At 43.2% G+C, this 15350-nt stretch overlaps 1 protein-coding gene and 1 non-coding gene across 4 annotated transcripts in view; one reads left to right on the top strand and one right to left on the bottom strand.

The window, feature by feature from the left end:
- The window catches only part of fanci (FA complementation group I), a 77135-nt gene extending 63007 nt beyond the window's left edge, over positions 1-14128 (bottom strand). For all 3 annotated transcript variants that reach the window (XM_078529988.1, XM_078529989.1, XM_078529990.1), the window contains exons 1-10: positions 14011-14128; positions 12601-12717; positions 11848-11920; positions 11205-11335; positions 5212-5365; positions 4973-5030; positions 4275-4316; positions 4034-4157; positions 3716-3801; positions 1638-1770 (exon numbers count right to left, since the gene is read on the bottom strand). In XM_078529988.1, coding sequence (XP_078386114.1) covers positions 1638-1770; positions 3716-3801; positions 4034-4157; positions 4275-4316; positions 4973-5030; positions 5212-5365; positions 11205-11335; positions 11848-11920; positions 12601-12684 — 885 coding nt within the window. In that variant the 5' untranslated portion in view covers positions 12685-12717; positions 14011-14128. The remainder of the gene's footprint in view (positions 1-1637; positions 1771-3715; positions 3802-4033; positions 4158-4274; positions 4317-4972; positions 5031-5211; positions 5366-11204; positions 11336-11847; positions 11921-12600; positions 12718-14010) is intronic.
- A 654-nt stretch (positions 14129-14782) lies between these two features.
- trnar-acg (transfer RNA arginine (anticodon ACG)) lies at positions 14783-14855 on the top strand. Its single transcript has one exon. It is a non-coding gene; the product is annotated as a tRNA-Arg (tRNA).
- Positions 14856-15350: the final 495 nt, after the last annotated feature.

The following is a 15350-nucleotide window of genomic DNA, read 5'->3' as shown; positions in this document are numbered from 1 at the left end:
AGGTATGACTCCACCCAGTGGTGAGTTTTCCCCCTGATTCCCATTGACTCCAGTTTTGCTAGGGCTCCTTGATACCACACTCTGTCAAATGCTGCCTTGATGTCAAGGGCAGTCACTCTCACCTCACCTCACCTCAGGAGTTCAGCTCTTTTGTCCACATTTGAACCAAGGCTGTAATGAGGTCAGGAATGTGGCCCTGGTGGAACCCAAACTGGGAATCAGTGATCAGGTTATTGCTAAATAAATGCGCTTGATAGCATGGTTGATGACCCTTTCCATTACTTTACTAAAGATCGAGAGTAGACCGATGGGGCAGTAATTGATCGGGTTAGATTTGTCCTGCTTTTTGCGTACAGGACATACCCGGGCAATTTTCCACATAGCCGGGTAGATGCCAGTGTTGTAACTGTACTGGAACAGCTTGGTTAGGGGCGCGGCAAGAGCTGGAGCACAACTCTTCAGTATATTGCTGGAATATTGTCAGGGCCCATAGTCTTTGCAGTATCCAGTGCCTTCAGGCGTTTCTTGATATCACTTGGAATGAATCGAATTGGCTGAAGACTGGCATCTGTGATGCTGGGGTCCTCTGGAGGAGGCCGAGATGGATCATCCACTCGGCACTTCTGGCTGAAGATTGTAGCAAATGCTTCAACCTTATCTTTTGTGCTGATGTGCTGGGCTGCTCCATCATTGAGGATATCCCAACTGAGGGATATTTGTGGAGCCTCCTCCTCCAGTGAGTTGTTTAATTGTCCACCAACATTCACGGCTGGATGTGGCAGGGCTGCAAAGCTTAGATCTGATCCGTTGGGTGTGGGATTGCTTAGCCCTGTCTATCACTTGCAAGTAGTCCTGTGTTATAGCTTCACCAGGTTGACACCTCATTTTTAGGTATGCCTGTTGCTGCTCCTGGAATGCCCTCCTTCATTGAACCAGAGTTGGTCCCCTGGCTTGATGGTAATGGGAGAGTGTGGGATATGCCGGACCATGAGGCAGCAGCGCTACCCTAATGAATTTCTCCTCTTAAGTTTAAATGGTAAAACTCACAGGTAATTAATTTAAAAACTTATGTATCTTTTTAAAATCCTATCATTTAGATCATGTACTTCCGTGGTTCATAATGGTGTTGCATAATTGATTATGAAGAGAGATGGGACAGATGCGTTTAGAAACCCATGCCTCCATTGCGTGGAATTGTGCATCTGCTGCTTTTAATTGAAGTAGAACAGGGTTACATTTCTCAGAAATAATTCTAACCAACAGTAAAACAAACTTAACATACGTGTTTGATTTTTAAAAAAAAATCTGCCTTCCAAGTTCTCTGCTTTCCTCTCAGTCATGCTAAGCTTTAGACCGGCTACACTACATGCATTTCCTCCTCCCATTAATCCTCAATATTGAAAAAAGAACTCATGCATAAACTCAAACACGTTCAGAACCTCAAAACTACCTACATCAATCTTCCTTTTCACTTTTCATCTAAAGATTTTTAAGTGCCAACTTCAGCATCACTTAAATTGTTTCTTCCTTTTTATTTTTCCCCATCTCTTTTGCTTGTCCTGCACAATAACCATTCACCTAGACTCTCAATACACAAAAGTAAAAACTGCTCACAGAAATTGGACATTCTGCCACACCTTCAGATATCTGATCAGTTCACGGCCCAAATCATGGTCCAACTTGATAGCAAACACAATGTGAAGAATGATTGTTCCTTCTATATGACGAAGTTGGTCCTGTGGCACAGTGACAGCCTCCAACTCCGTGGACCTTCAAAACAAAAAAAAAAAGCACACCTCAGCACATAAATAAAAGTGGTAAAGCACCCTGGTAAAAGTGAGAAGCAGAGATTTTGCGATCCTCAGCACACTTCTGAGCAGAGGGAAGGTAGGGTGTGTGTTTGGGTGTGGTAGGAAGTCAAGAGTTCTTGATCTCAAGTTACCCATGCTAGAAAATATATCAGGGAAAGTCAGGAGCAGACTCAGATGTGATATACCCTTCCAACATTCATCATTACCTAAAAACAAAAAACTACTGTGGATGCTGGAAATCCAAAACAAAAACAGAATTACCTGGAAAAACTCAGCAGGTCTGGCAGCATCTGTGGAGGAGAAAAGAGTTGACGTTTCGAGTCCACATGACCCTTCAACAGAACTGAGTGTAGTTAGGAGAGGGGTGAAATATAAGCTGGTTTAAGGTGGGGGGCGGGGGGAGAGAAGTTGAGGGTGGGGTGGTTGTAGGGACAAGCAAGCAGTGATAGGAGCAGATAATCAAAAGATGTCACAGACAAAAGGATCAAAGAGGTGTTGAAGGTGGTGATATTATCTAAGAAAAGTGCTAATTAAGAATGGATGGCAGGACACTCAAGGTACAGCTCTAGTGGGGGTGGGGTGGAAAGACTGACAAGGTATTAGTTGTAGATTTAAAAATAATGGAAATAGGTGGGAGAAGAAAAATCTATATAAAAAATTATTGAAAAAAACAAAAGGGAGGAGGAAGAAACGGGGTGGGGTTGGGGGGAGGGGGAGTTTAAGATCTAAAGTTGTTGAATTCAATATTCAGCCCAGAAGGCTGTAAAGTGCCTAGTCGGAAGATGAGGTGCTGTTCCTCCAGTTTGCGTTGGGCTTCACTGGAACAATGCAGCAAGCCAAGGACAGACATGTGGGCAAGAGAGCAGGGTGGAGTGTTAAAATGGCAAGTGACAGGGAGGTTTGGGTCTTTTTTGCGGACAGACCGCAGGTGTTCTGCAAAGCGGTCGCCCAGTTTGCGTTTGGTCTCTCCAATGTAGAGGAGACCGCATTGGGAGCAACGAATGCAGTAGACTAGTTAGGGGAAATGCAAGTGAAATGCTGCTTCACTTGAAAGGAGTGTTTGGGCCCTTGGACGGTGACAAGAGAGGAAGGGGCAGGTGTTGCATTTCTGCGTGGGCATGGGGAGGTGCCAAAAGTTGGGGTAGAGGAGTAGGGGGTGATGGAGGAGTGGACCAGGGTGTCCCGGAGGGAACGATCCCTACGGAATGCCGCGGGGGGGGGGGGGGGGGGGGGTGAAGGGAAGATGTGTTTGATGGTGGCATCATGCTGGAGTTGGCGGAAATGGCGGAGGATGATCCTTTGAATGCGGAGGCTGGAGGGGTGATAAGTGAGGACAAGGGGGACCATATCATGTTTCTGGGAGGGAGGAGAAGGCGTGAGGGCGGATGCGCGGGAGATGGGCCGGACATGGTTGAGGGCCCCTTCAACGACCGTGGGTGGAAAACCTCGGTTAAAGAAGAAGGAGGACATGTCAGAGGAACTGTTTTTGAAGGTAGCGTCATCAGAACAGATGCAACGGAGGCGAAGGAACTGAGAGAATGGGATGGAGTCCTTACAGGAAGCGGGGTGTGAGGAGCTGTAGTCGAGGTAGCTGTGGGAGTCGGTAGGCTTGTAATGGATATTGGTGGACAGTCTATCATCAGAAATTGAGACAGAGAGGTCAAGGAAGGGAAGAGAAGTGTCAGAGATGGACCATGTGAAAATGATGGAGGGGTGGAGATTGGAAGCAAAATTAATAAATTTTTCCAGGTCCCGACGAGAGCATGAAGCAGCACCGAAGTAATCATCGATGTACCGGAGAAAGAGTTGTGGGAGGGGGCCGGAGTAGGACTGGAACAAGGAATGTTCCACATACCCTTTACCTAGCCTGGCACATGAACACATGAATAATGATCGCAACTCACTTAGTTCCTGTTTGTTCCTCTTTTTGCAGCTGATCCTGTTGATGGAAGAATGTTATGATCCCTTCTAAAAGAGTTTTCTTACAACCCTATTAAATAAAAAAAACAATCACTAAATAAATAGACAGTTATCTAGTTCAGTGAATATTAAGTACGTTTCTTATCAAGATCTAGCCAGACTACATGTACTCAAATCTCAAGCATCATATTGAAGGATTGACACACATTACCCCTGATCTTGTACACTCTAAAAAGTAAGTTTTCCAAGAGGAGAAAATCTTGCTGCAAATCAGCACATCAACAGTGATTCCTTCGTCTTACCTTAGAGGAGAGGAGGAGTAACTGGTAGACAAGTGGAGGCAGTTCCTGCAAGTCCAACTTGGGGAACATTCGCAGCACTTTCACCATAACAAACTGAAGTTCCTCTGTACTGACTGGTACATCCCTGTAGGAAAGAGAGCAAGCAAGAATAGACATAGTTAGTTTTTACCTACTGAAATTCATAACAAGAGGGTTTTGCTTTTCCATAAAGTTAGCAATTGAACTGATCAAAAAACTTTACCTAAACATTGATGTGAGGTGAATCACACATTTTGGATCCCATCTGGAAAATAAAATCAATTCAAGAGCAAAGCATTTAAATACAGAAATAAATTATATATTATGTACATAAAAGATATCCAGAAGTACAGTGCAGACTTAAATCTAATGGAGGAGTTTGCTCAGTTTACATGTAGAATAAGAATCACAGTTACTTGGGGATGAGTTTCATGTTCCATTCCTATGTATGAGTGGAGTCAGCTGATCTTGGCCCATGTAGCATTTAGGGACGTTGCAACTGGCCTCAGCACCCTAAATTAAGGAGTCCTGATCTCCATTACTGCTTAGTCTGCAGTAACCCCCTGTTGGAAAGGGTCTGTGCAGATGTTGGTGGACAGAATCAGATCGTCAACATTAGATAGCCTGCTAACACTCACCATCTAGACATATACATGAAGACTGACTCTTTGGACAACCTAACAGGGAGCTGCTAGCATTTATAGAACAGTACCCCATGTAATGTCAGCATTTTAGGATAGAGAAGAAAGGAAAACAACACTGCAAGTAAATTTATCAAAAAATCTTAAATTACCAGGAACTTCTCTGGTTCCATAGATATTCTCATGTTGCTAATTGCTTCTTGATCAAATTTCTAATTCCCTAAAGTATTGCAATCTACTGATGTGTTACTTTGGATTAGCCAAACACGTTGTTACTTGCCTGCTGGAGCATAGAGTGTTGATTAATTGCTTCTTGTATTCTTCGCCATTTAATTGACCTAATAAAACAAAAACAGAACAAAAATATTTAAAGTTACATACAGCAGGGGGCTACAATCCCTTAAAAAATATCATCTACAGATGTTTGGAGCAGGCTCAAAAAAAAAAACCAAAGACACATATATACCTTACACCAACATACTGAGAACAAATTTTAAATATTTTTCAAACTTTCCTTACCACCACCATAATTTAAGCTTTCTTGAGAGGCCAGAACAGTAAGTATTGTAGGGAAAAGGTCCAGCGATTTTCCATTGAGAATGCTGCCCCCTTTGATGGCATCCACATACAGGCTAGCCAGTTCAGCTAAAGTGGCTCCAGGCAGTTGATGAGCCTAAAATGAAGACTTTCAATTATGAAGACATAATGTGCACAAGCCTCATCGATGCTGCATTTTCTCTATCCCCAATCACCTCATTGTTAACTCCTCATGTAAACACTTTACAGTCACAAACACAGAACAGAGTGCAAATGGCACTGTACCATACCCAGCAGTACTCAAACAACATGGAGGTACATAAACATCAAGAGCTTCTGACTGACAGTTGGTTATAAGGCTGCCACTGTTCCAATTGAGTAACTTGATTTATATAGTGGATTCCTGGGCAGCCTTGCATCCTAAAATTCTCCTTAAGATCTGCTAATCCAAAACTCTGCCTCCTGTATCCCATCCCACACCAAGTCCCAGTCATCTATCACCATTGTCCTTGCTGACTAGTATTGTAGATATTAGGGGATTTGGAGCCAATTTAAAACTCCCACTCTTGTTTCTAAATTCCTTCATGGTCTATTTGGTCCATGAGGCACTGTGGGCCAACAGCAGCAGCAGAATTGTACACAACCACAATCTGTAACCTCATGGTGCAGCATATCCACCACTCTACCTATACCATCAAACCAGGGGATCAACCCTGGTTCAATGAAGAGTGCAGGAGGGCATGCTAGGAGCAGCACCAGGCATAACTAAAAATGAGGTGTCTACCCGGTGACACTACAACACAGGACTACTTGCATGCCAAACTGCTGAAGCAACATGCAATAAATAAACGGAGCTAAGCAATCACACAACCAACAAATCAGATCTAAGCTCTGCAGTCCTGCCACATCCAGTCATGAATGTTGGTGGACAATTAAACAACTAACTGGAGGAGCAGGCTTCAGGAATATGTCCATCCTCAATGATGGGGGAGCCCAGAACATCAGTGCAAAAGCCAAGGCTGAAGCATTTGCAGCCATCTTCAGCCAGAAGCGCCGAATGGATGATCCATCTCAGCCTCCTCCTGAGGTCCACAGCATCACAAAATCAGTGCAAATCCAACCCAACCAATCATTGCCCCATCAGTTTACTCTCGGTCACCAGCAAAGTGATGTAAAGTGTCATAGGCAGTGCTATCAAGCGGCACTTATTCAGCAATAAGCTGCTCACTAACGCTCAGTTTGGGTTCCACCTGGACCATTCAGCTCTTGACCTCATTACAGCCTTGGTCCAAACATGGATAAAAGAGCTGAATTCCAGAGGTGCAGTGAGAGTGACTGCCCTTGACATCAAGGCAGCATTTGACCGAGTGTGGCATCGAGGAGCCCTAGCAAAACTGTACTCAATGGGAATGAGGGGAAAACTCTCCGCTGGTTGGAGTCATACCTAGCACAAAGCAAGATGGTTGGACATCACTGCAGGAGTTACTCAGGGTAATGTCCTGGTGTGACCATAACATGATAGAATTCTTCATTAGGATGGAAAATGAAGCAGTCCGATCTGAAACTAGGGTCCTAAATCTTAAAAGGAAAGTATGAAGGTATGAGGCGTGAGTTGGCTAAGATAGATTGGGGAACTTCATTAAAAGGCATAACAGTGGATAGACAATGGCTAATATTTGAGGAACGAGTGTACGCATTGCATACACGCAAAAATACAACAGGAAAAGCAGTCCAACCATGGCTACCAAAAGAAATTAAGGATAGTATTAGATCCAAAGTCGTCATATAAAGTTGCTAGAAAAAGCAGCAAGCCTGAGGATTGGGAGCAGTTTAAAACTCAGCAAAGGAGGATCAAGAGATTGATTAAGAGGGGAAAAATAGAGTATGAGAGTAAACCTGCAAAAAACATAAAAGTGGACTATGAAAGCTTCTGTAAGTATGTAAAAAGAAAAAGATTAGCGAAGACAAATGTAGGTCCCTTATAGTCTGAAATGGGAAATTTGTAACAGGAAACAAGGAATTGGCAGAGCAATTACGCAACTACTTTATTGTTGTCTTCACAGGGGAAGACACAAATAACTTCCCAGAAATACTGGGGAATCAAGGGCCTAGTGAGGAGGAATTGAAGAAAATTAGTATTACTAAAACAATAGTGCTGGAGAAATTAATGAACTGAAAGTCGATAACTCCCCTTGGCCCATTAATCTACATTCCAGGGTACTAAAGGAGGCAGCATGGCAATAGTGGATGCGTTGGTGATCATCTTCCAAAATTCTGTAGATTCTGGAACAGTCCTGGCAGATTGGAGGATGGCAAACGTAAACCCCCATTTAAAAAAGGAGGGGAGGGAGAAAATAGCGAATTACAGACTGGTTAGCCTAACCTCAGTAGTAGGGGCAATGCTAGAGTCTATTATAAAGGATGTGATAACAAAACACTTAGAAAACATCAACAGGATTAGACAAATTCAACATAGATTTATGAAAGGGAAATCATTTTTGAAAAAATCTACTGGAGTAGTTTGGGGACATAACTAGCAGAATAGATAAGGGAGAACCAGTGGATGTGGTGTATTTGGATTTTCAGAAAGTATTTGATAAAGTCCCACATAAGAGGTAAGTGTGTAAAATTAAACTACATAGGATTGGGGATAATATTTTGGCATGGATTGAGAATTGGTTAACAGACAGGAAACAGAGAGTAGGAATAAATGGGTTTTTCTCGCAGTGCTAGGTGGTGACTAGTGGGGTATCGCAGGGATCAGTGCTGGGGCCCCAGCTATTCACAATATATAACAATGATTTGGCACAATATATAACAATGATTTGGATGAGGGAACCAAATGTAATATTTCCAAGTTTGTTGACAACACACAACTTGGTGGGAATGTGAGCGATGAGGAGGGTGTTAAGAGGCTTCAAGGTGATTTAGACAAGTTGAGTGAGTGGGCAAATACATGGCAGATGCAGTATAACGTGGATAAGTGTGAAGTTATCCGCTTTGGTAGGAAAAACAGAATGGCAGAGTATTATTTAAACCGTGATAGATTGGGAAGTGTTGATGTACAAAGGGACCTGGGTGTCCTTGTACACCAATCACTGAAAGCAAGCATGCAGGTGCAGCAAGCAGTTAAGAAGGCAAATGGTATATTGGCCTTCATTGCGAGAGGACCTCCGAGTACCAGGAGCAAGGATGTCTTGCTTCAGCAATACATGGCCTTGGTGAGACCACACCTGGAGTATTGGTCTCCTTACCCAAGAAAGGATATACTTGCCATAGAGGGAGTGCAGCAAAGTTTCACCAGACTGATTCCTAGGATGTAAGGGTTGTCATATCAGGAAAGATTGGGCCGACTAGGTCTGTATTCACTAGAGTTTAGAAGAATGAGAGGAGATCTCATTGCAACATATAAAATTCAGACAGAGTTGGACAGGTTGGATGTAGGGATGATATTTTCTCTGGCGGGTGGGGGGTGGTCTAGAACAAGGGTTCACAGTCTCAGGATATGGGGCAGAACATTTAGGAGTGAGATGAGAAGAAACTTCTTCATTCAGAGGATGGTGAACCTGTGGAATTCTCTACCACAGAGGGCTATGGAGGCCAAGTCACTGAATATACTTAAAGAAATAAATTTCTGGACTCTAAAGGCATCAAGGGGTATGGGAAGAGCGGAATATGGCATCGAGATATGCCACGATCAAAATGAACCTGGCACAGTAGGCTCAAAGGTCCAAAAGACCTATTTTCTATATTTTCATGTGACGAATCTAGGAAAAAAAAAAGGTAACTTACCTTATCTTGAATCAGAGATCGGGCCACACATGCGCAGTTTGTTCTTTTTCTAATCTTCATGTTCTGCGCATGTGCCAGACAGGGAATGGCTGCACATGCGCAGTTGGTCTGTTTTCTTGTTGTTAGGTCAGTAAACGGTCCTGTGCACATGCGCAGTTTTTTTATTCTTGTCCAGGTTTGAAAGCCAGCTCTGCGCTTGCTCAGAAGAAAAGAGGAAGAAAGCTAAATAGTGCAAAAAGGTCAGGTAACCATCTACATCTCCAGAGGTGCCCGATTCTGCAAAAAGTGCTAGCAGAAGCAGGACATGAGAGCTGCAGGGAGCAGATCCCACAACAAAGAAGAAAGGTCCCAAAACTAGTGAGTGAGACAGAAAGAGGTTCCCAGGAAGGCAGTCAAGTCAAGGGCCAAGAACAGGAATCTGAAACAGGTCCTGTTAAGTCGAATTGAAAGTAAGGGTCAGAAGAAAAGCCTCCAAATTAAAGATATAGAGTTGTGGGCTTGACAGAAGCCGGAAGAGCCAAGGAGACAGCTGAAAGTTGGTGACTCCTTACCACGAGCTCTTGCAGCAGTGATGTTCTGCTTGGCACAAATGAATATCTGAGTGCGTGGAAGGTGAAGCTTGAATGCATGTAGAGATCCAGGGGAAAGGAGCATCAGAGAGAGAGGTTGAAACCCTGGAGATGGATCCTTGTTGAAAAGTCCAAGAGAAAATGTCGTTTGGGAGAGAATTCCAAGATGAGTTCTTCGAATGAGGAGATTGGAAGTCCACGTGAGAGAGGCAGGGTTTCAGTGAGACCGGTTGGCTCACGGGATGTCAAGCGTCTGGAGGGGGAGTGGGGGGGTTGATGAGAAATCCATAGAAACTTGGTTTTGGAGTGTGGTGTGTCAGACCACAGTTCGTCTATTTGTTTACATGGGCTGTATACTTACTGTGAACATTAGAGTATAAGTTAGATTTTGTAACTTGTGTTAACTTTACGAATTTGTATACATCTGTAAAGGTATAGTTGGAGTGAAGGAGTAGTGTAATATAGTTAATCTTTTCTTGTTTAATAAAAGTTTTGTTCTTTTGTTAAAAGCACACTCTTGTGAATGCGTTCAGTAATAGCCCCTCCACAGTTTCAAAACAAAAAAAAAAGTTAGGGTCTATCAAGCCAGGTTCCACTCTGGGGGCTGGAGTTGTCCAGTATTATCAGCTGGGATCGTAACACTAGGCCCATCCATCTTCAGCTGTTTCATCAATGACCTTCCCTCCATCATAACGATGTTCGTGGATGATTGCACAACGTTCAGCACCATTCGCGACTCCTCAGATATTGAAGCAGTCTGTGTCCATACGCAGCAAGACCTGGACAATATTCAGGCTCGGGTTGATAAGTGGCAAGTTACATTCATGTTGCACAAATGTCAGGCAATGACCATCTCCAACAAGAGAGAATCTAATCATCTTCCCTTGACATTCAATGGCATTACCATCAGTGAATTCCCCACTATCAACATCCTGGGCGTCACCATTGGCCAGAAGCTGAATTGGACCAGCCATATAAATACTGTGGCTACAAGAGCAAGTCAGAGGCTGGGCATTCAGCACAGTCATGCACCTACTGACACTGCAAAGCTTGTCGAACATCTACAAGGCACAAGTCAGGAGTGTGATTGAATATTCTCCACTTGCCTGGACAAATGCAGCTCCAACACAAGAAGCTCGACACCATCCAGGACAAAGCAGCCTGCTTGATTGGCACCTCATCCATCACCTTAGACATTCACTCCCTCCACCACCAATGCATTGGCAGCAGTGTGTACCATCTACAAGACACACTCCAGTAATGCAGCAAGGCTCCTTTGACAGCACCTTTGACCTCTACCACCTAGAAGGGTGAGGGCAGCAGATGCATGGGAACACTGCCAATTGCAAATTCCTCTCCAAGTCAAGAACCATCCTGACTTGGAACTATATTGCCATTCCTTCACTGTCGCTGGGTCAAAATCTTAGAACTCCCTTCCTAACAGCACTGTGGATGTTCCTACAACACATGGACAGCAGCGGTTCAAGAAGGTAGATAATCACCACCTTCTTAAGGGCAATTAGGGACAGCAATAAATGATGGTTGCAGCCAGCAATACCCACATCCCATGAGCAAATGAATAAAAAGATAACTTTTATCAATTTCATAATTTACCTCTAGCATCAGCAAACCAATTATATCTGTTGCTATATCTGATTGTAGATCTCCCGATTCAACAAGCTGCATGCAATGTTTGTAAACGAAAAGCCTCCGACAAACTCCTTCATTCTGAAAACATGGGGAACCTATAAAGGGGAAACAAAAGGACAAGATGTACTAAATCAGCATTCCACCAAATTTCAGTGAATTCATCTGTTAAGGGGTGAGGTACCACGTGCTGCAGAGAGATAGCATACATCCTTTCAAGTCTGGGCATGGCTTCAAATCTAACCTTCTTTCTTAGCTGGTCTTAATAGGCACAATTTGGCCTTGAATTTGATAACTCATTCACAGCAGGCACATGGACAGATGGATTAAGGCTCATCACTATAAATGTATTCCATTCATTTATTTACCCGGTCAGCGTAAATATTGGTTCTAAATCAGTGGGTGCCATTTTCAGTTGTCTTCAAAACTATATTAAAACATTTATAGTGCTGAAAACATAAAATGTGTCCCTAGTTTCTTTCTGTATGCAATATGCATTCATTCCAACCAAATACGTGCTGGGGGTGCGGGGAGGCTGTGGAACACAAGATCTGTTGCATGTTTAAATTGGAATGTGATACACAAATATTATTTATTTTTGAGCACTAACCTTTAAAAATAGCTCTCACTAGCATCCCAATCTCCTTCCCTTTCAAAGCATGACGTGTTATCAGGGCACCAACCTGTAACAAAAGAAGTAACAAAATTCAAATTGTAATTTCAGGCTGTTGACTAATTGAACAAAAAAAAAACAAAGGTCAGGGTACGTACATTTTATATAATCATATAATTCATAAACTCACTCCTCTGTACACATTCATTTTCTATAAACAATTATACCCTTTAAAATTAAGCACCAGTAGGATTTACAGATGGAAACCTTTACAAGTATACTGCACTGCCTGTGAAAATCCCCTCAAATGTTTTCAGAATCTGGGGAGATTGTGCTGATAAAAGGTGGGAATGAACTGGTCAGTAAAGTACTTGCTCAATGAAGCTGGCATTCTTTTTAAAAAACAGGGACAGTATTCTGAAATTAAACCAGAAAATTCTGGAAATACTCAGGTCAGGCAGCATCTGTGAAGAGAAAACCAAGTTAATGTTTCAAGTCTGTGGCTCTTCATCAGAACTGTTTTCTCTCCACAGATGTTGCCTGTCCAGCTGAGTATTTCCAATACCTGCAGTATTATGCTTGTTTTGGACAATATTCTGATATATGTGACTTTTAAATTTACATATTTGAATACAACATATCATAACATTTGAAGTTTAAAGAAAACACTTTTGTTAAAAATAATTAATTTAATCCCAATGGATTTCTCTACTGCATTGCAGAACCTAAAGAATCACAGCAATTGCTCACCTCCTGCTCTTTCATGCGCTGCAGGAATTGCTGCAATCCTTGCAGATCCTCAGTTGCTGCCAGATCCAAAATCTTCTGATCCATCTCAGCTCACATAAAAGCAACACTGATTGCTATCTACAAGGAAAAACTAGTTGTGTTTAGTAGAAAGGCCTGCATGTAATAGAATGCCTCACCACATCTCTCAGAAAGACTTCAAGACTTCACATACAATAAACTACTACAGCATCCATACAGAAAATGAGACAAAGGGCAAAATAAAAACAGAAAATGCTGGAAATGCACAGCAGGTCTGGAAACATCTCTGTTTCTCTCTCCACAGATGCTACCAGGCCAGCTGAGTATTTCCAGCACCTTCTGTTTTAATTTCAGATTTCCAGCATCTGCAGTCTTTTGTTTTTGTGTTGAGATGAAGGACGAGTTCATCCGGTTCAAAAACCACTCCAGTGACTTGAACACATACCCCAGGCCAACACTTCAGCACAGCACTGAGGGAGGGTTGCACTGTCGGAGGTGCCGTCATTCAAATGAGAAGTTAAATTGATAAATGGATTATCCATTTTTCACCTCTCTTTCTTTCTTGGTTGAAGGAAGGATATTGGCCAAAGTACCCGAAGAATTTGCTGCCTTTCTGACAATAGAGCAAATATAAATCAACGTTATACCTGATAATTTTCCCTAAAACAATAAACTTTTAATGTGCAATGAATTATGAAATCTGTTAAGTGCTTAAAATAGGCACCTGCTGTAAAATGTGCCAAAACATGGTGTTAGGCCATTGGCTTAACATCTCATGACAGACAGTCAATGCTAAAACCAGAGACGCTAATTTAAGGTAATTGGCAGAAGAAGCAACAATGACAGGATGAAAAACTATTTTTTTTTTTTACACACACAGGGCACGGTTAAGGTCTGAAATCTCCCTGGAATATGGTCGAGGCAGATTTAGTTGAGGCCTTCAAAAGAGAATTGGAGAATTACCTGGAGCAAAGGAAAAAGGCACGGCTATGGGGGGAAAAGGCGAGGGTATGGGACTATGCAGAGAGCTGGCATAGATACAACAGGCCGCATGACTCGATGAGCTGTGTGGTCTACTCATATTTCTCTTATGACAAAGTCAAACCGACCAGATGATGGAAGCGTGGCGGAGAAAAACTAGCTGCCAGTGGCGAGGGGAGTTCCTGTCACAGGTGAGTGGGGAGGAGATTACCCCGGCACAGACATGATTAGTGAGTTGGGGGGAATCGCCCACGGTTATGGGGGGATCATTCTGGAACAGGGACAGTGACAGTTGAGCACAGGGGTTACCTGCTGGTCCCAGGCAGCCCTTCTATAGACATACACAAGAGAGTCACGTATAACCTCAGACTGACCACACGAGTAAACACTGAGTGAAACTGAGGTACTTACTCCACTCTACGGGGTTTATTACCTAGAGACGGACACTCCACGCTTTGACTATCCGTCCCTCAGTGTTTACCTGTCCCCGGGCTCCAGCTCACAACACCGCCATCGAACCTCCCGCGTAAAAACCCAGCCACCCCATTGGCCACCACCGCCCCGCGCTCCATCATTTCATTTGTTCAGATCGAAACCAATCGGTTAAAGCTCAACGACCGGTTCGCCATTTCATTCGTCCACGGGACAGCCAATCCGGTGAAGGAATTCAACCAATGATCCGCCTTTTCATTGGTCCGTCGCTGCCAATGGCCCGCCGCCAATTGACACTGGGCCCTCCTGATTGGTGGGTTTCCTCGTTCTCCTCCCCCCCACCCCGAGCGCTGTGGGGCGGCGAGAAGGCTGGATGAAGCTTCTTCAATCAAAATGGCGGCTGCGTTTAAGGAAGGCGCCGTGGGGGATTAATTGCGGCCAGCAATAAATTAATTGCGCTCCATTCAAACGGAAAATCAGGAGAAAAATAAGTGGTTACAATCCCTTTTCCCTGGGAGTCTTGTTTGAATTACAGGCCGATGGCTCCAAAAAAAAACTCTAAAACACGCTCCCCCCCCCCAAAAAAAAACAACCATTTCTGATTAAAATAGAGTTTGAATCGCGGGTTCTGAGCGGCTTTTCCGCGGTGATTATTGAACAAAGATAACGAGAGAAAATGTTCCTGATGTGACTAACAAAGCCTTCCCTTTTGTCGTAGGCTTCTCAAATCTAATGTGCCGTCTCTCTTCATGGGCCAGTGGCGCAATGGATAACGCGTCTGACTACGGATCAGAAGATTCTAGGTTCGACTCCTGGCTGGCTCGAAATTTTTTTCATCTTTCCATGCATAAGGATTTTAGGTTAAATAATCCTAAATAGGCAACACATGCACAATCCTGCAATGGTTACAATTTTTATATTTGCGGATAAATAAAGAGCAAATAAATAAACTGCCAATTTATTGCTCTTTCTGCTTAGTGCCAAATTACTTTCACCTCCAGGACTTCACCACCATGTTATTATGCCTGGGCATTTTGTGACTGTCACTCACTCTCAGTGCCCTGAGAGGTAACACTTCTGCCTTTTGTCCCAGAAGAACCATGACATTAAATACATCCTGTTAATGTTTGATGGACGAGATTTAAAGGGCGCAGGTTTAAAGTATTTTGCAAAGGAAGCAAAAGCCCATATGAGAAAAAACTTTTTTTACGCAGCCAGTGTTTAAGGTCTTGAACGCACCGCCTGAGAGTGCAATGCAGGCAGGTTCAATCGAGGCATTCAAAAGGGAACAAGACTGTTATTTGAAAAGGAACAATGTG

This window comes from Cetorhinus maximus, chromosome 26 (genome assembly GCF_964194155.1).
Source record: "Cetorhinus maximus chromosome 26, sCetMax3.hap1.1, whole genome shotgun sequence".
NCBI classification, from domain to species: Eukaryota; Metazoa; Chordata; class Chondrichthyes; order Lamniformes; family Cetorhinidae; genus Cetorhinus; species Cetorhinus maximus.
Note: the sequence above shows the minus strand (reverse complement) of the source record. Positions and strands in the feature narration are given on the sequence as shown.